Source organism: Lissotriton helveticus, chromosome 9 (genome assembly GCF_964261635.1).
Source record: "Lissotriton helveticus chromosome 9, aLisHel1.1, whole genome shotgun sequence".
Classification (NCBI taxonomy): domain Eukaryota; kingdom Metazoa; phylum Chordata; class Amphibia; order Caudata; family Salamandridae; genus Lissotriton; species Lissotriton helveticus.
The window spans coordinates 1067687723-1067704991 of record NC_136070.1 but is presented as its reverse complement, the minus strand read 5'-3'; the positions used below and the strand labels follow the sequence as shown (position 1 = coordinate 1067704991).

At 42.5% G+C, this 17269-nt stretch overlaps 1 protein-coding gene across 1 annotated transcript in view; it reads left to right on the top strand.

Moving 5' to 3' along the window:
- The window catches only part of EFCC1 (EF-hand and coiled-coil domain containing 1), a 240689-nt gene that overhangs the window by 184424 nt on the left and 38996 nt on the right, over positions 1-17269 (top strand). The window contains exon 4 of the mRNA XM_078661434.1: positions 15859-15994. Within this exon, the coding sequence (XP_078517560.1) occupies positions 15859-15994 (136 nt within the window). The remainder of the gene's footprint in view (positions 1-15858; positions 15995-17269) is intronic.

Below are 17269 nucleotides of genomic sequence, written 5' to 3'. Positions count from 1 at the left end.
GCCCTTTCCCGTTTTATTGGATCTGGGCCAGAGGGATGGGGTCCACGGGGCCAATTAAGAGTTGGGGAGGGGGCTGCAAGCCCGCTCACCTTAATATATATTTTAGGCCTCAGGGATGGGTTCCCCAGGGACCCAAAGGCCAACTTACATTGCACTCACCAAAGGCTGTGCATGGTGTGCGGTTGGCAGCTTGCTGGGGGTTTGGCCATGCTGCCTGGTGGCAGGCCAAGCCCTGTGTCCAACCCCCGCTGTACATGTCCAAAGGCTGTGCACAGAATGGGGCTGCCTGCCTGCGCGGAGTTGGAAGCAGGGCCTGGCTGCAAGACAGACCCTGTGGCTAATCCGACGCCCGCATGACAAAAGTTAATGCGTGGCATGGGGTGGCTGCCCCCCAGGTGACTGCCTGCGGTGAGTTGGACACAGTGCCTGTTGTGCCGCTGCCTCGAACGATCCCAGTTTCCATGGCATTTGCAGTTGGGAATGGCGCGCTGTACGCAGAGGGCAGGAGAAGTTCAGAGAATGCCTGCAGGCCGACACGTTTTACTCAAACACTTATCTGGCTGGTATAATCCCCTGCATCTGCGCTCTTGCCGTGGAGGCATAGTGGCTAGGAGGCTCCTCTGGGGATTCCATTACCAGAGTCAGTCTTCTTCTCAGAATCCTCTAGAGAGGATTCATGGGATATAGCTTCCCAATCCAACATGGTGGCCATCCATCAATATAAGGTCTTCCCAATCCATCATGGCGCCAATCCTTGTGATTTAATTTCCTGAGGTACAAAAGGAACTCAAAATTATTTTTCCTAGTGTCATAACACTCCGGCAGTCCCGTCATAGCCTCTTTGCTTATAACTCGTTTCCAGTGAGTCTTGGTTCTGGATTGGTGTGCTTCTCCCTGATGTTTCTGTGTGCTTCAGCTTGCTCCTTGTTGCGGGCCTATTCCCTGGATTCCTTACCTGCTCCTGGAACCTATAATCTGCTCCTGCTCTACTCTGCCATCCTTGGAGGTGTTTTGCCCACTGGATATTTTCCTCCGACAGGGGCTTTTTCTGGCAGGCACTATCTGCTTTGGCACTGTCTTGTCCCGGCAGCATCATGGGTACTAGAAGGGGTTGTCCTTACCTCTGGCAGACCAGGACCGTCACAACCTGGACCTCCCCATCAAACCGCCCCTGAGATACTTTCGCTAGGCATCAACCTTCGTAAGTTGAGAGGGCTTGGCATTAAATAACACATGGATCGTAGGTGTGTAGAGGTATTGAACATGTTATGAACCTGTGAATTAAACAGTAGCTCTGTGTGTAGATGACATTGTCCCCATGTGTGTCTCGCTGCTAGCAGTCTCTTTTTTCATTTGCCTGCAGTCTGTTTTTTTCTCTCCCAGTGCATGCTAGAATGCGTGGTCCAACAGTTAGTTTGCAATTCATTTTATCGCCCCCCAGTGGGTACATATTAGCATATTTCTCATTCTCCAATAGACATGACAACGATGCTACTGGAACTCTTCAATGCCTGCTTCTTCTGTTCTGGCTTTTCAATTTCTCAGTCAAAACAGGCCAGCTCTCTACACTTTCAGCGGCAGCAGCCATCACCCTGCTTCATTGCTGAGGCTCCAAAGATGGTCCAGGTTGGGCGAAGTAGGCGCCCATTACTTGCGGTGGTGTGTACTCACAGCAGGACCATGCTGTTTTAAAATGACACCACTCCATCTTCACGTCAAAGAAGGCTCTTTATTTAAAAAGTTGAATAGCAGAATGCAAATCCAGTAATAACTTTCTCCTCTCTGACATATTCCAATCCACAAGGACCTTCTTCACAAATGTGTTGCTGCAAGTGCTTTGGCTCTGTTCACAACCAGTGCACTGCTGATTGATAAATTTGCAGCGTGCCTTTCTGCAATTTTAACTCTTCTCGTGAAACGTATTATTGATAATTGTCCCCACATGTGGCTTGTTGCTAGCAGTCTCCTTTTTCATTATATATGTATATGTATGTATTATACAGTGGCTGTCGCCATTGGGTAGTTATAGTTAGGATCATGTTTCCACAGAATCTTTTTTTTTGTTGCTAATAACTTAGGTGCCTTTTGCCGAATCTCCACGAACCTTCCCAAGCAGGAGGTCCCAAAATATGTTTTGCCCATTCATTTTTCCATAGGAACTATAGACACAGCTACAGCCTAAACTGCGGAACAGATTTATATCAAATTTGACAGAAACTTAGATCTTGGTCCAGAAAGAGTGTTTTTTTGTGTTTTGGTGTAAATCTGTTCAGTAGTTTCTGAGCAATTAATGATCAGAAACAGTGTATATCTAGGGATGTGGAGCCTCCGCAGATCCCAACAGATCTTAAACTGAGATCTGATTGGCTGCCACAAACTGAACCAGGAAGTGGTAAGAGCCATTTTAGGACTCAGGACTCAGTGCTGAGTTCTATAAAAAGTACAAAAAAGACACAGGGGTCAGGGTAGGGATATTCTGATGCCCTAGGCTGATGATATGGTCTCCAGGGGTCACGCATAGGGCCCAACAATTTTCTTTTAAATGCATTTTAAAATTTGCATAAAATTTGTGGCAAGATTGAAAAATAAGTGCAGCCTCCCATGCTTGCTTTTAAAAAATACCCCGGGGTAGGCCAGAGTCCAGGGGGATAAGGGGTTTCTTTTTGGGGGGGATGGGGAGCCATGTGACCCCCATCCCCCTGGTCCTGACATGCTTAGGGGGAGAGGACATGTGTCCGCCCTCCCTGGGCCGGTTTTGGCCGCGGGGACCCTCTCTTTTTGAGAGGGAGGAGGCACGCTGCCGCCCCTCCCCATGGCGCTTACATGCCCCGGGGACAGCACCCCCTGGGGCCTGATGTATTTTTTAAGTAGAGGGAGGCCATGCGATCAGCTTCCCTAAGCAGTTAATGGCCCCAGGGATCCCACCTCCAGGGCCGGCTCACTAGCTTTGTCCCAGGGAGCCCACCTCTGGGAAATGGAGGTTTCCCTGCCTGCAAAGTGGCAGACAGGGAAACCTGCATTTGCTCCCACTTGGCGGGAGCATTTACAAAACTCCTGCCACATGGGAGCAAACACAAAACGGCCCTGATTACAACTTTGGAGGTGCGGTGCAGGGTACGCCCTGCTGCTGCACTGCTAAAGCCGTGGTCAGACCCGTAAACAGTCTAAATATCGATTTTTTTATTTCGAAGTACAAGAATATCGAATTGGAAATATCGTAGGGACAGAATATCGAAATCAAGAATATCGATGACCAGAATATCGACCTGAAGGTAAGAAATATCGTTTTTGTTAATATCGATGTTATTAATATCGATAGCGAAAATATCGATGTTACTAATATTGATATTAATATTAGTGTTATGTATTTTAACATGTATTTTATATGTTTGTGTTTATATTTTTTGTTAATTAATGCACTATTTTAGAATATATGTATTACATGTTTATAAGTTAGTAATATTTTTTTAAGTAAATTATGCGTTTTAGTACTGCAGCGGGTTGTGGGTGTATAGGGGAATAGGGTGGGAAGTAACTTATTATAGTAAATGAATTACACATTTTTAGGAATTAGTAATTTTTTTTTTTTTTTAAATGTGTGTTTTAGTTCTGTAGCAGGTTGTGGGTTTATAGGGGAAGAGGGTGGGAAGTAATTTAATTGTAATTGAGTAAATATTTCTTTTTATTTATTGGTATTGATAATTAACTTTATCTTTATGTTAAATAATTAATTGGTAATTAATTTTTATTCATTTATTAATTGATAATTATATTAAGTGTATTAATTTATTATTGAAGTGTGTTGTGAGGTTATAGGGCAATAGAGTGGGAAGCAATTTAATTGTAATTAAGTAATTATTTATTTTATTGTTGAGTATTGATAATTAATTCATTATTAATTGGTAACAACATTTTAATAATTAATATTTTTTGGGGGAAATTAATTTATTGTTCATTAATAATAATTGCTATTTAAATTTTGCTAATTATAATGTATTGGTATTTATCAATAATTTATTGTTAATTGCTAAACATTTTTTTATAATTATTGTTTTTTGGCTTTGAAAATTAATTATTTTTTGTTTCATGATTATTTGGTAATTACGTTTTTATAATTAATTTAATTGTTAATTAATTATTAATTGGCAATTATTTTTAAGTAATTATTTATTGGTATGGTTAATTAATTTATTGTTATTTAATAATTAAATTATTATTTATTTAAAACAATATAGATTTTAATTATTAGTAAGTTATTTTAACCCCTATGCTATCCAACACTTTCCCTACTGTTGCACCCTCTAGAGTTAGAATAGTAATTTTAATCCCTACGCTATCCAACACTTTCCCTACTGTTGCACCCTCTGGAGTTGGAATAGTAATTTTTACCCCTACGCTATCCAACACTTTCCCTACTGTTGCACTCTCTGGAGTTAGAATAGTAATTTTAACCCCTACGCTATCCAACACTTTACCTACTTTTGCACCCTCTGGAGTTGGAATAGTAATTTTTACCCCTACGCTATCCAACACTTTCCCTACTGTTGCACTCTCTGGAGTTGGAGTAGTAATTTTTACCCCTACGCTATCCAATATTTACTGTTTTAGTTAATCTAGTGTATAATTTATTTACATTTTAAAAAAAAGTTTTATATATAGTTTTTATATTTTAATTTATATTATTGTTGTATGTGCATATATGTATTTATATTTCATAAAATATTTTTTGACAAAGTTATAATAATTAATTGTAAATATTTTTACATTATATGTATTACTTATAATTTTAAACATATTTGTAACTGTTTATTTTAAATATATGTTTTATTTATTTTATTTTACATTATTTGTAAATATTAAAAAAACTATATTTTTAACAACAATTGATTCAGAAGCTCATTGGACAGAGAATGTCAGGCTGACATTCTCTGTCCAATGAGCTTCTGAATCAATTGGAAAAAGTTTCCTTACGAAGCCCTATTGAAAATAAATACATCAAGCTGTTAGCAAAAAAGAGGACTCGAATTATTCCTTTTGTTCATTTCTCTAAATTTCAATGGAGGAGCAACAACTCAAAAAGTCGCTTGCATGAATTCTCCCTGATGCCTGAGAGGTCCTGTGCCTCGAGTAACTCTCCTCCGAAAATAATTTCCTGCTCTAAATTGGGAAATGCTATCCAGTATTGGGATCCTAGGACTTCTCAAATCCCGCACATGTTTAGCTCTTGTTAGAGCTCATCGGAGAGCGAAATAGCTTTTTCTGGACACAGGGGAGCACCCAGTATAATTCAAGAGAACACCCCTTCAGGCTTAGAGTGCCACCTAAATAATGAAAAAAAGGAAGCAGGTAACTCTGGGTAGTTCCCAGGTTCAGGTGGAGAGTATTCCCGTTGTATGGCGCACCCTACACCACCGAAACTCTGAATCTGCTCATATCAAATATTTATTTTTCTTGCAGAGTTCCAAGCATACGATTATCACAGTGCCATCCACGCTTAGCTGGAAAGTGACAAAGCCTTTGCCATTTTTTCAGCAAAGTCTTTAAGTCTATCATTAGCAAATGGGAACATTATGCACAAAGGGAAGCAGGGAAATTTGGGTAGTTCTCATATTTAGGTGTAAATCTGCTCTTTTATATGGAGCACCCTACAACCAACATCATCGACACTCTGAATCTGCTCATCTCAAACGCCATTTTTTAAAATATTTGACAGCATTAAAAACAAGTGCTCATATACCCAAGATAAGCACCTACAACAGGTTCAGTTAGTTGAATGTTTCATTACCACATCAATATTTACCTCATTCCAGTCTTTTCTGTGCGATGTGTTATCTATCCTGACAGGCACCCTTAAGAAACAAGGATTTGCAATGCAATAGGTCTCGCATTTGTGAGAGTTTCAGCTATTGGCATTGTAAATGACAATGCCTTTTATTTATGTGTTGTTTTTTTAAAACAGATAAATTAAAGGCATTGGTATTTACAATGCCAATAGCTTAAACTCTTGCAAATGCAAGACCTATTTAAGCAAAGTGTAACTGGATTTGCGCCCCATGCAGCCTGCAGGCTGCTATGTTGTCATGACCATGGAACCAGTGAAAGGTAGGCGAAAATAAAACGATAGTTATGCACTGCTACAATTAAGACGTTAGTAGTGAACGTCTAAATTATAGCAGTGCATAATTATAGTTTTCTTTTCTCCTAACTATCACAAAACATGCAGCTTTCAATTACTAAGCAGTGGGGGGAGGAGGCAGCTGCAGCGCTGGTATGCAGAGTTGTGCATTGACAAAGATTAAGGGCCCGATGTAGGTAATTGTGAAATACTGATTTCTTAATACTGAATTTTACCGATTCGGTATTAAGAAATCGGAATTTCCTATGTAGGTAATGATTCGGTAAAAAATACTGAATCCTTAATATTCCTTATTATCGAATCGGTAATTGAGATTCGGTAATTAGGAATACCTACCCATTCATTCCTATGGGCTTGGAGGCCCATAAGAATGAATGTGAAGACAATCAGTATTACCGATTCGGGGTAAACAGCCATTACTACACAACTGTTTCTTCGCATTCTTTTTTTTTTTACTACGCATGTACTGTAATAACGCGTAGACTTTTCTACGCATGTTATTACTTCGCATGCGCTGTTACTACGCATGCGTTGTAAAGAATGTGAAGAAATAGTCCCGGGCGCAAGATGGCGAGAGGCGCTGGTAAGGACCCGGGTGCAAGATGGCGGGGAGATGGCAGCTCCCGGATTTTGAGGCAGGAATGGGTGATTGCAGCGATGACGAGCGAGGAGGCAGCGATGACGGCAGTGAGGAGTGGAGAACAGCAGCCAAGGACAAGGGACGTACACTGAGGAGAGAGAGGTAAGAAGGGCTAAGATTTGTGTTTGGGGAGTAGTGTGGGTCGTGCAGTGTAGTGTTTGTGTGTAGGCACAGGAGTGGGGAATGGGGGAGGGTCGTGCAAGGGGTAGTGTTATAGGGTTTAGGGTAGTGTTGTAGTGTAGGGGGTAGTGTTTTAGGGTTTTGGGTAGTGGTGTATATGTAGTGTAGGGGGTAGTGTTTTAGGGTTTGGGGTAGTGTTGTAGTGTATGTGTAGTGTAGGGTAGTGTTTTAGGGTTTAGGGTAGTGTTGTAGTGTATGCGTAGTGTAGGGGTAGTGTTTTAGGGTGTAGGGAAGTATTGTAGTGTATGTGTAGTGTAGGGGGTAGTGTTTTTGGGTTTAGGGAAGTGTTGTAGTGTATGTGTAGTGTAGGGGGTAGTGTTTTAGGGTTTAGGGAAGTGTAGGGGGTGTGGAGGGTAGCGTTGGCGTGTAGGGTAAAAAAAGAAAAAGAGAATCTGTATGCGTAGTAAAAACCTGCGAAGTAATGTACTGCTAAGTAATGCCACTTTAATGGTTTTCTATGATTTTGCGAAGTAATGGCATGCATTTTAAAATACTGCTAATTAAAGGCATTTGCTAAGTAAAAACTTCGTAGTAAAGGCATGCTAAGTAATGGCATGCTAAGTAACATCATACATTCCCAATTCGGTATTATCGAATTTGTAATACCAGGAGGTATTTCAAGGGTGCCAGGGTGACACCCTGTTGCACCCCTGAAATGTGCATGTGTGCACATGTGGCACATACATGCCCTAAGGGCATGGATGTGTGCCTTATGGCACTTCTAAAAAAGCAAGAAAGTGCTTTTTTAAAGGAATTCGGTATTTACCATCAACTTGAAGTTGGTGGTAATTACCGATTTCTTAAGGCCCAAAAGCACTCTTTTATGTGGTTCTTACATTGCATTTAAGGAATCAGTCTTACCAATTCCTTAAATGCAAGGGCAATAAGGAATCGGTATTTACAGATTCCTTATTTTCCGATTGCTTATCTACATTGGGAATGGCTAAATACCGGTCGGTAACAGTGGAATTTACCGAATTCCACCGTTACCGACCGGTATTTAGCCATCTACATCGGGCCCTAAAACAGGAATACAAGTACCAGAAAGCAAAGTTTACAATCAAACCTGGTAAGCAGCAGTATGTGCACAAAAATGGTGAAAAATCATGTTTTCATTAACCCACCCCTCTCTCTCACACATGCTGCAGTGGTGCTAAATGCTGCATTCACAGGATTTTAAAGACATATAGCATGTACTTCCTTGGCAGAGTCTGTTTACTTGTTTTCTGCCTCTTGGTCGAGATCCTCCAGGCAAGGACACTACAAGCATCATTTCCAGGGACTCCGCCAGCTCTTCTGATTCAGCAACACCTTTTGATTTAGAGGCTTGGATGCTCCCAAATCTTTTTTTGACCCTTGCCTTTGAATTTGAGAAAGGGTGTCTTACCACCCATTTCTTAAATCCCATTGGCATCTTATTCACAGCAGGATCCACCATTTTTATTTGCACTTGGAATGTGCCATTTACAATTTTGGGATTCTAAAGATTGTAGAACTGAACTTTTTTATTTCCTATGACTCTTCCCTCCCTCCTACCCCCCAAGTCCTACTAACACTTTGTCCCTCATATCGCTCTGTCTAGGCATTCAGGAGCCATAATGCAGGTCCCTCTAGAAGAACAGCAGCAAAGATAGTACTCCAAACATTTTCTAGTGTAATCATCATCTTATTAGTTGGTTAATGTGAATGGGAAGTGAAAAGAACACATGTCAAGATGAATACTCTGCAAAAGATCATCAGTCTTGTTGGGGGCATTTACATCCTTTCTGGTGTTTAACTCTATATTCCAATGACTGGGAGCGTTGAATATTTCTCAGGTTTGCCATCCTTTCATTTCACTTTTAGTTCATGAGCCACCCCTTTAGACTATAGTCATTGTCAAGGGTTTTCACTTATAGGTTTGGGGCCTGTGGTCAGGGAATTGACGTTTGATTGGCCCATAAAGGACACCCTGGCATTGGCATTTCTGGGGTTCATATATTCTCTCAGGCATTGATAGAGTTGAGGCTCCTGATCAATTACAGTATGAGGACCTACAGTACGTTACAATCATGCTTGAGAAAAAGTTGGGCATGGGCGTTTTATCATGAACTTGCACATAGAAGTTGACTAACCATCTTCGAGAGTTGTAGAGTCTTCTTTCAGCTCTGACCAGGTCATGGTTTCAGGATCAACCAAATATGGCAACTGCCACATCCCTGGTAATAAGTACTTTATTGGATTTATGCTGCTGGTTTCAAGTCAGAGGTGGCCATAGACGTAGCTCTTATGACCTAGTTCCATTGGAGATATTTAGCAACAGCAGAGACTACTACTTCCCTTGTCTCTGTGCACAAAAGTCTGAGCACCTGAAGAAAATGCTGCTGCCCAGCTGTCTACATATCAGAATGATCCATCAACATCTAGGCCAGGCATAGCCAGGGTAAAGGAAAATAAAATGCGAGAGGGTCTCTTCTGCCAGCTGGCATACAAGACAGATGGTGCTGCTAACACCATTGCTCTTCCAATTGGCACAAAAAGAAAGCAGAGGTAAAGTGTCATATCTTAGCTTCAAAAAACGCTTTCAGGCAGCTGGGACAATCAAGTAATCAAGAAAGGGTTCTTATTCCACCTGAGGTTTGATGTCTATAAAAGTACTGGAGAAGGAGCCATAATTCTTTTTCCTTATGTCCTGTTCCCACTTTTGTACCATGAAGGTTTCTTTAAAGACACCCCTCGTGAGATGTATTGAATGAGCTTCATTTGGCCAGGGCTTTCCCCGACCTAGCTCGCTTAGTGTATTTCATATATACTTCATCCACCTGATCTTGTTGTATTTATCTAATTTCACAATCTCTAAAAAGGCTTTGTTGTAGCTATCGAGGCCCGGTGTCAAGTTAAGTCTCAGCCAATACAGCAATGGTATTAGCTGAACCTTGGTAGCTGTGGGTAAAACTCTGAACTCGTGTCATAGGGGGTAACAAAGGTGTACTCTTAGTATCAGTGCTCTAAGGAAGTTATTTCCCACTGAGCTAAGCTTTGTTAGACATGTGTGGCCCAAGAGCTCCGCCCCATAAAGTGCACTACCCTCAGCCTTCACTCTATAGATTTTTAAAGCAGGAGAGATGCACCTACATTTAGAGTATTTGCATTGCCTTCTGACCACCTTGGCTTGTTGAGTTAATTTCAAGGAGCTATTGTCCACCTGGCAGGACCAAAACTTATTTTTGTTCAGTTTTAAATCCAAGTAATTGAACTAATTTACCCAATCCAAGGGTTTTCCCTCTAGCATGATGGAACCTCTATCGGACCTGTGTGGCCATACATTTTGTTTTTCAGTGGTTGATCACCAACCAACGGTCGTTGCAGAAAGACAGGAATCTATCGACAACATTTTTACACCTGCCGGGGTTTAAGATATAAGTAAAGTATCATTTGCAAACAATACCAATAGTATCTTACTAACATTTAGCCTAGGGGAGTAGTTTTCGCAGTTTTCTAGGTGGGCGACTACTTTTTGTATGTATAAAGAACACAATGTGGGCGCAAGAATGCATCCCTGTTGGACACCTTTGCGGACATCAATGCTCTCAGTTAGTTCCCTCACAGCTGCCCAGCGGACTTGGGCGTTCATATCCTGGTGGATTTAAATAAGTATATCCAGCAAGTCTATCAGGATCTTCTTGTTCTTCAATGTCTCCCATAGTTTAGAACTGGGGACTAGGTCAAACGTGTATTTGAGGTCCACAAACACCAGGAACAAGTGGGTTTTTTCCAGTAGAACAGTTTTCCTGTAGATGGCCTTAAAATGGAAAATGTGGTCCACTGTTATAACCTGGCTTCTACGGCCCGCTTGGAGATGCGACAAAGCACCATGTTCCTCTATCCAATGGTCGAGATGGTACAATATCTGTCTACAACAGATCTTTTGGGTCATATCAATCAGCCAGGTGTCTCCAACGAGTAGCTGTGAGTAGCTCTCCTATGCTCAGCCCAGACTACTAATATAGATGATTTTGCTTGCTTGAATTATTATAATTTAAAAGCATGTTCTCAAGATGAAAATGTGTCTTTCAGAACTCATAAGCTGATGTTTGGCAAAAAAAATAGATGTGTTTTCAAAATATTTTTAAAGCTATTATTGAGTTGGGGAGGTCTGTTACTCATAATTTTACCTTAGTGCCAGGGGGATTGCAGCTATGGTTTTTGTGTATTACCCATGTACAGTCACTTCAAATTCTCAAAGGATGTTATTGCATTAGTGCTGGAAACCCTGCCCCATACACTGATGTGATCACTGCTGACAATCTTGGATGGGGTGGTCACAATTACATCACCAATATTAGTAGCTTGGGATGATTTCCATTGAACATAAGTTGCTCTTATTACAGAAAGGGTTGGAGAACCCTGAATTAGACAAATTAGACTAAAATTGAGTGGGGTGTTCCTTGGGCCCATTTTGTGCACATGAACAATCTCAGCTGCTTTCCAGCTAGAGGAATGGCCATCTCTTTTACAATTAAGTTGCTTAGCTAGTTCATGAAGGCTACCCAGTTGTTAGGGTCAGAAAAAAGAGATCACCAGGGATCCCATCAGGCCCAGCGGCTTTATCTGCCTACTCTAACTCAATTTACTTTTACCTGTACATTCTTCCCTCCCTCACTTATGGAGTATGGGTCATCACTGAGGCATGGTTTAAATAGCCATTACAGGAGGAGCTCAGCTCTTGGCATGGGAGCCCTTTTGGGAGAAAATGTTTTTGTGGCAATGAGGTGCCTGTCTCCAGAGATGACAACACTTCAAGTGCTAAGGACAAGGTCAAGGGAAAAGGAATCAAGGTAACGGAGAAAGCTTTACAGTGTGGGGGAACCACTGGTAATATGCATTAGCCCACGCAAGTCCAATTCCTGTATGGTTTTAGGACCGAGCCGGCGATAGCATGCGCTAGCACATGCGTCTCGCTTGCGAGACACTGTTGTAACAATAAAGGCTTGGAGCCTGCCCGTTGCTTATCATTAGTTGGCTTTCGTGGCAGCCTTCTTTATAGCCTCATAACACTTAAAGGCAGACCTAACATTATTTTCGTTCCTCACTGTGGAGCAGGGACCAATCCCTGATTGACTTAACTTAATCAGTGCCTGTTCTCTGCTCCTGACGTGATTGAGGGACTATTTTGTTGTGTTTAACTTTTAGTGCCCTTCAAACAGAAGGTGTGTGACTGGCAAAAACATGCCCAGCAAGACAAACACAATTACAAAGCTTTATTTTCTGTAGTTAATGCTCTTTTATTTTGTCAAGTCTTCTTTTCTCACTTTGCACTCATGTTTTCTTTTGTTTTTGCTTGTGGGCGTTGTACTCAAAAGATGAGGATTATTTTATTGAAAAATTACGTGTAATATCTGAAATTATGCTTTAACACATAATCGTAAAGTACACCCCAATCCTCCCAAACCCAATTGCTGAACTCAAATTCACACCAATCCACCCTACACCAATCTGCCCCACTTAATCCAAGCAATCCCAGACCTATCCAATCAACCCCACTTCAATTGAAACCACTTCCCCATTCCAATTCACTCCAATCTACCACGCCCCAATCCTCCCAAACCACCCCACTTCTATTCCCCCCACTGCAATCCAAAACATTCTTCCCCAATCCAAACCAAAACAATCTTCTCCGCTCCACTCTGCTCCACTCCAATCCAAAACAATCTGCCCTGCTCCAAAATAATCTGCACCACTCCTATCCAGAAGAGTTTGCCCAACTCCAATCCAAAACAATTTGCCCCACTCCATTCCAAAACATTCTTCCCCACTCCAATCCAAAACAATCTTCTGAACTCCAATCTACCCCACTTCAAACCAAAACAATCTTACCCACTCCAATCTGCCCCACTCCAATCCAAAACAATCTGCCCTGCTCCAAAATAATCTGCCCACCCCTATCCAGAAGAGTTTGCCCAACTCCAATCCAAAACAATCTGCCCCACTCCAATCCAAAACATTCTTCCCCACTCCAACCCAAAACAATCTTCCCAACTCCAATCTACCCCACTCCAATCCAAAACAATCTGCCCAATTTCAATCGGCTCCACTCCAATCCAAAACAATCTGCCCCACTCCAATCCAAAACAATATACCCCACTCAATCCAAAACAATTTACCCCACTCCAATCCAAAACAATCTAACCCACTCCAATCTGCCCCACTTCAATCTAGAACAATCCGTTCCACTCCAATCTGCCCCACTCGAATCCAAAACAATTTGCCCCACTCCAATCACTCCCATCCCAATCCAAAACAATCTGGCCCACTCCAATCAAAACAATCCACCCCTCTACAATCCACCCCACTCCAATCCACTTCACCCAATACAATCCACCTCACTTTAATCCACCTCACCCCAATACAATCCACCCCAATCCAGCCAAATCCAATCTACCCCACTCCAATCCACCCTACCCCATCCAGTTGACCCCACACCAATCCAATCCACCTCAAAGCAATCCACCCCAATCCAATCTACCCCACTCAATCCAATTCACCTCACTCGATTCTAATCCACCCAACCCCACACAAATGTAATTCACCCCATTCCAATTCACCGTACCCCAATCCACCCCCCTCCACTCCACCCCACTCCAGTTCACCTCACCCCAGTCCAATCCACTCCACCCCACTCCAATCCACCCCCACCCGAATCTTTTCCACCCCACTCTAATATACCCATCTCGTCCACCCTACTCCATTGCAGTCAAATCATTCTAATCCACCCCACTCCAGTCCACCCCGATGCAATCCACATCACCCCATTTCAATCCACCTCTTTTCAATCCAATCTACCCCATTCAGTCCACCCACTCCACTCAATCCAACCCACTCTGCCTCAATCCAATCCATCCCAATCTAGTCCAATTAAATCCAACCTACTACCTCAATCCACTCCAACCCACTCCACCCTATTATACACCACTCCACTCTACAACACTATTTGCCACTGAACTCTAGTCCCCTCTACAACAGTCTAATCCCCCTAATCCACTCTATGACACTGTAATCCTAAAAATACAATTTACAACACTCTACTCCCCCTACTCCACTCTAGGACACTTCACGCCACTAACTTTTTAGCCATGCTGAACAGCAGCCACACTGGTGTACAAAATGGCAAACACACATTGCCAAAGCCAGTTGCTCTCGTATATGCACGATCAATTGGTTTTTCCAATGCTTGTTTCAAAATGCAAGGGGTGTGTTGCTCACTCATTTCTATCACAGTGTGATAGCACACTGGCATAGCAAGGTCCCTATGGGCCCAATGTAAGCAAGGGAAATAGGTCTCCTTCCAATGTCAGGGGGTAAAAGGGAGACGTAATCTGGTCAGCTTTCAGCTAACACTGAAGCAACTAGTGCAGTGTGCCCCTCCAACCTTAGGGATTCGGGTATAGTGCATCGGTCGACAAGTACCTTCAGCAAATTATTTAATGAACGCTGCAAAAGTTGCACCACACATCTAGTGCATTCCCGGGCTCTATCTTGACCGGTTCAGAGCAGAGCTGCCTGCTTGTTCTTGTGCGATTACACTGTCTTGAACGCACCAATTTATGGCCACATGTATCAAAGTTCCATTTTCCATTCCCTAAATAGCGAATTTTAGGTAATTACTATTTAGGGAATGCAAAATGGTATGTAAGAAATAGCGATACCCTAGTAGAGATTCCTACAGGGTTGCAATTGCAATCAGGGAATCACTATTAAGAAATGCTCCTCCCAAAGGCCCATAGGTGCAAATGGTTTTGCACTACCTAATTTGTGATGACCTAATTGGTAATCCCAAATTAGGAAATGCAAAACCAAAGGTGCCCAGGGGCCTAAAGCCCCCCTGAAGCACCCCCAAATAAATGTGCGTATGTAAAGCGCACACATGCCCTAGGGACATGTGTGCGCCACATGGCACTTGGAAAAATGCATTTTTTGTGTATTTTGTAAAATTGCAAATGGTGACTATCGATTTGGAGTTGATGGTAATAATATTTCCTAATTTGCAGGCTTGCATTTAGAAACTGCTTAGTTCGTTTGCTCGCAAATTGCGATTCCCTGTTTGGATTTGCAATTTTAGGTAATCGCAAAAAAATTGCGATTACCTAAAAGGCACTGTCAAAGCCATCTCGTACATCTCAAAAGGCTATTTTGCATTTGCAAACGGTCAAATTTAGCAATTTGCAGCCTTTGAGGACGCAGAATAGGTTGATACATGTGGCCCTTAGTCTGGAATTTCTCTGAGTGTATTTTCTGGGGAAACATCCTTGTACCACGCGGATTTTACTCCGCAAGGGTTTAACAACGCGTCCATTACAACGCAAGTCGTAACCACGACTTGCGCTGGAGGGCGCTAGAGGATTAAGAATAGTATATTTACTATTCCAACACCTTCCCTAGTATCCACGTGGACTGGTGTTAGAATAGTAAATCATACTATTCTCAATCCGCGCCCCCAACGCAAGTCGTGGTAACGACTAGCGTTGTAAGGGATGCGTTGTTAAAGCACGCGTTGTGACGTACGCGTCGTACCGTCATACATCCATTTGCTGCAGACAACGCCGCTCGGCAACAGACAGAGGCAACCATTGCTCACGGTTTCCGAGCTGTGCAATTGCAAAAAATAGGCACCCTGGTGTGCTCTGAGCCAGTGCACCTGTTCATGATACGGCCCCTGATGTCTAATATGGTGAAGGTGTTTGCACACTGTGCTTTCCTATAATAAATCAGTAACAGCATGTGGAGCTGTGTAAAACACCACAACCAAACAGGTCAAGTTTGCTGATACTGAAAAGAAGTATTCCAAAAAGGATCGACTTTGCAATTGCCAGAAGATATTTGCCGCATTTTCTGACAAGTGGATGTTTCTTTTCTTTCCTTGCAGTGGAAGATCAAATGTTCCGCTCTGTGGAGGGGCAGGCTGCCTCAGATGAGGAGGAAGAGAAGTGGACCGGGGAGCAACAACCCCCAGTGGCGGAAGTGAAGAAGCTCTTGGCACGGCTTTCCTGTTGTGGGAGCGGGTATGTTTCCTATGTCTTAGAAGGGATTTTCAGTTTTCTTTAGCTGAACAGCTTCTTTAAACAAAGAAGACTCTGTGTTCACATGTCCTGAGTCCCGGAAGCACAGGTAGATGATCTTGGGGTGTAAATTGAAGTTTCACAGGCTGCAGTGCATACATTGAGTGTTTGTGCTTCTCTTCTCAGAATTACCTTTGTAGGACCTTTTAAAAACAAAAAAAATGTAAAAGAGTTTTATATAGCAGGAACAAGACCCTTTCGGGTGACAAAGCTTTACCATAATAATGAAAGGATGTTATGATAGAAACAATATGGTATATAAATAAAAGTGGAGTAGATAATGCGGCAGAAATTACATAAGCAAATAAAAAAAGTCAAAAGAATGGGAGGAACAGAAGAGGCACACATAGTCATTCAAGATGCTGGCATGGGCAGGGTCTGATAGGCGTCGGGGATGGTGTGTGTATGGTTGGGCAACTGAGACCCACGGCAGATCTCAAAGATGTGGACGGGCGAGATAAATGGAGCTACATACATGCAGGCAGACATCACACGAGGAGAGGGTGGATGGCCTCAATGTGAAAGGAGTCTGTTGGCTAGTAGAAGTTTTACTTCTTTTCTGAAGAAGGAGGTGGAGGGGTTGCACCTGGTTTCTGGAGGAAGAGAGTTCCAAATTTTAGGGACCATTCCAGAAAAGGATCGATTGTAGGTTTTCTTTTTTGTTTAATTTTTGTGGTTTAAGTAGTAGGGTGGGCAATGATAGTCAGATTTTTTTCACCAGGTATCACTTGGTCAGAAGGAGCACAAGTGTAAGTGGTTAGGAGGGAGAGGATATTGTTATTCGATAATTGTCTAACTAGCCTATTGGGTCGGGAGGAGTGATCAAGATTTGGTACGTAACTCCAACTAGGTTGTGGGGCCCAGGTATTGGCAGGTCTGGGAGCAGTGTGGCATTTGGATATTGGGATGTTGAGACTCCGGAGGTGGGTCATGTGTAGGGACCAGATAAGCTCCAGGTTGGAGGTGATATGCACTAGTTTAAGGATGTCAGCACTAATCAGCTGTAATTCCAACTTTATGTTATCAAGCGTAGAGTGTGCGTGTCGAGTCTCGATCGGTTCCTGGCTTGTGAAGGTAGTGCGGTACTCCATTTCTGGCCGAGTCCAGATTGACAAAGATGGGGTCCACGGGCAGCGTCTTGACAGTGGTAGGTTGATAGGGAGTGGAGTAAATATTGTCCCAGTTGATAGGGGAGTTGGTACAGGGTACTTTATAGGA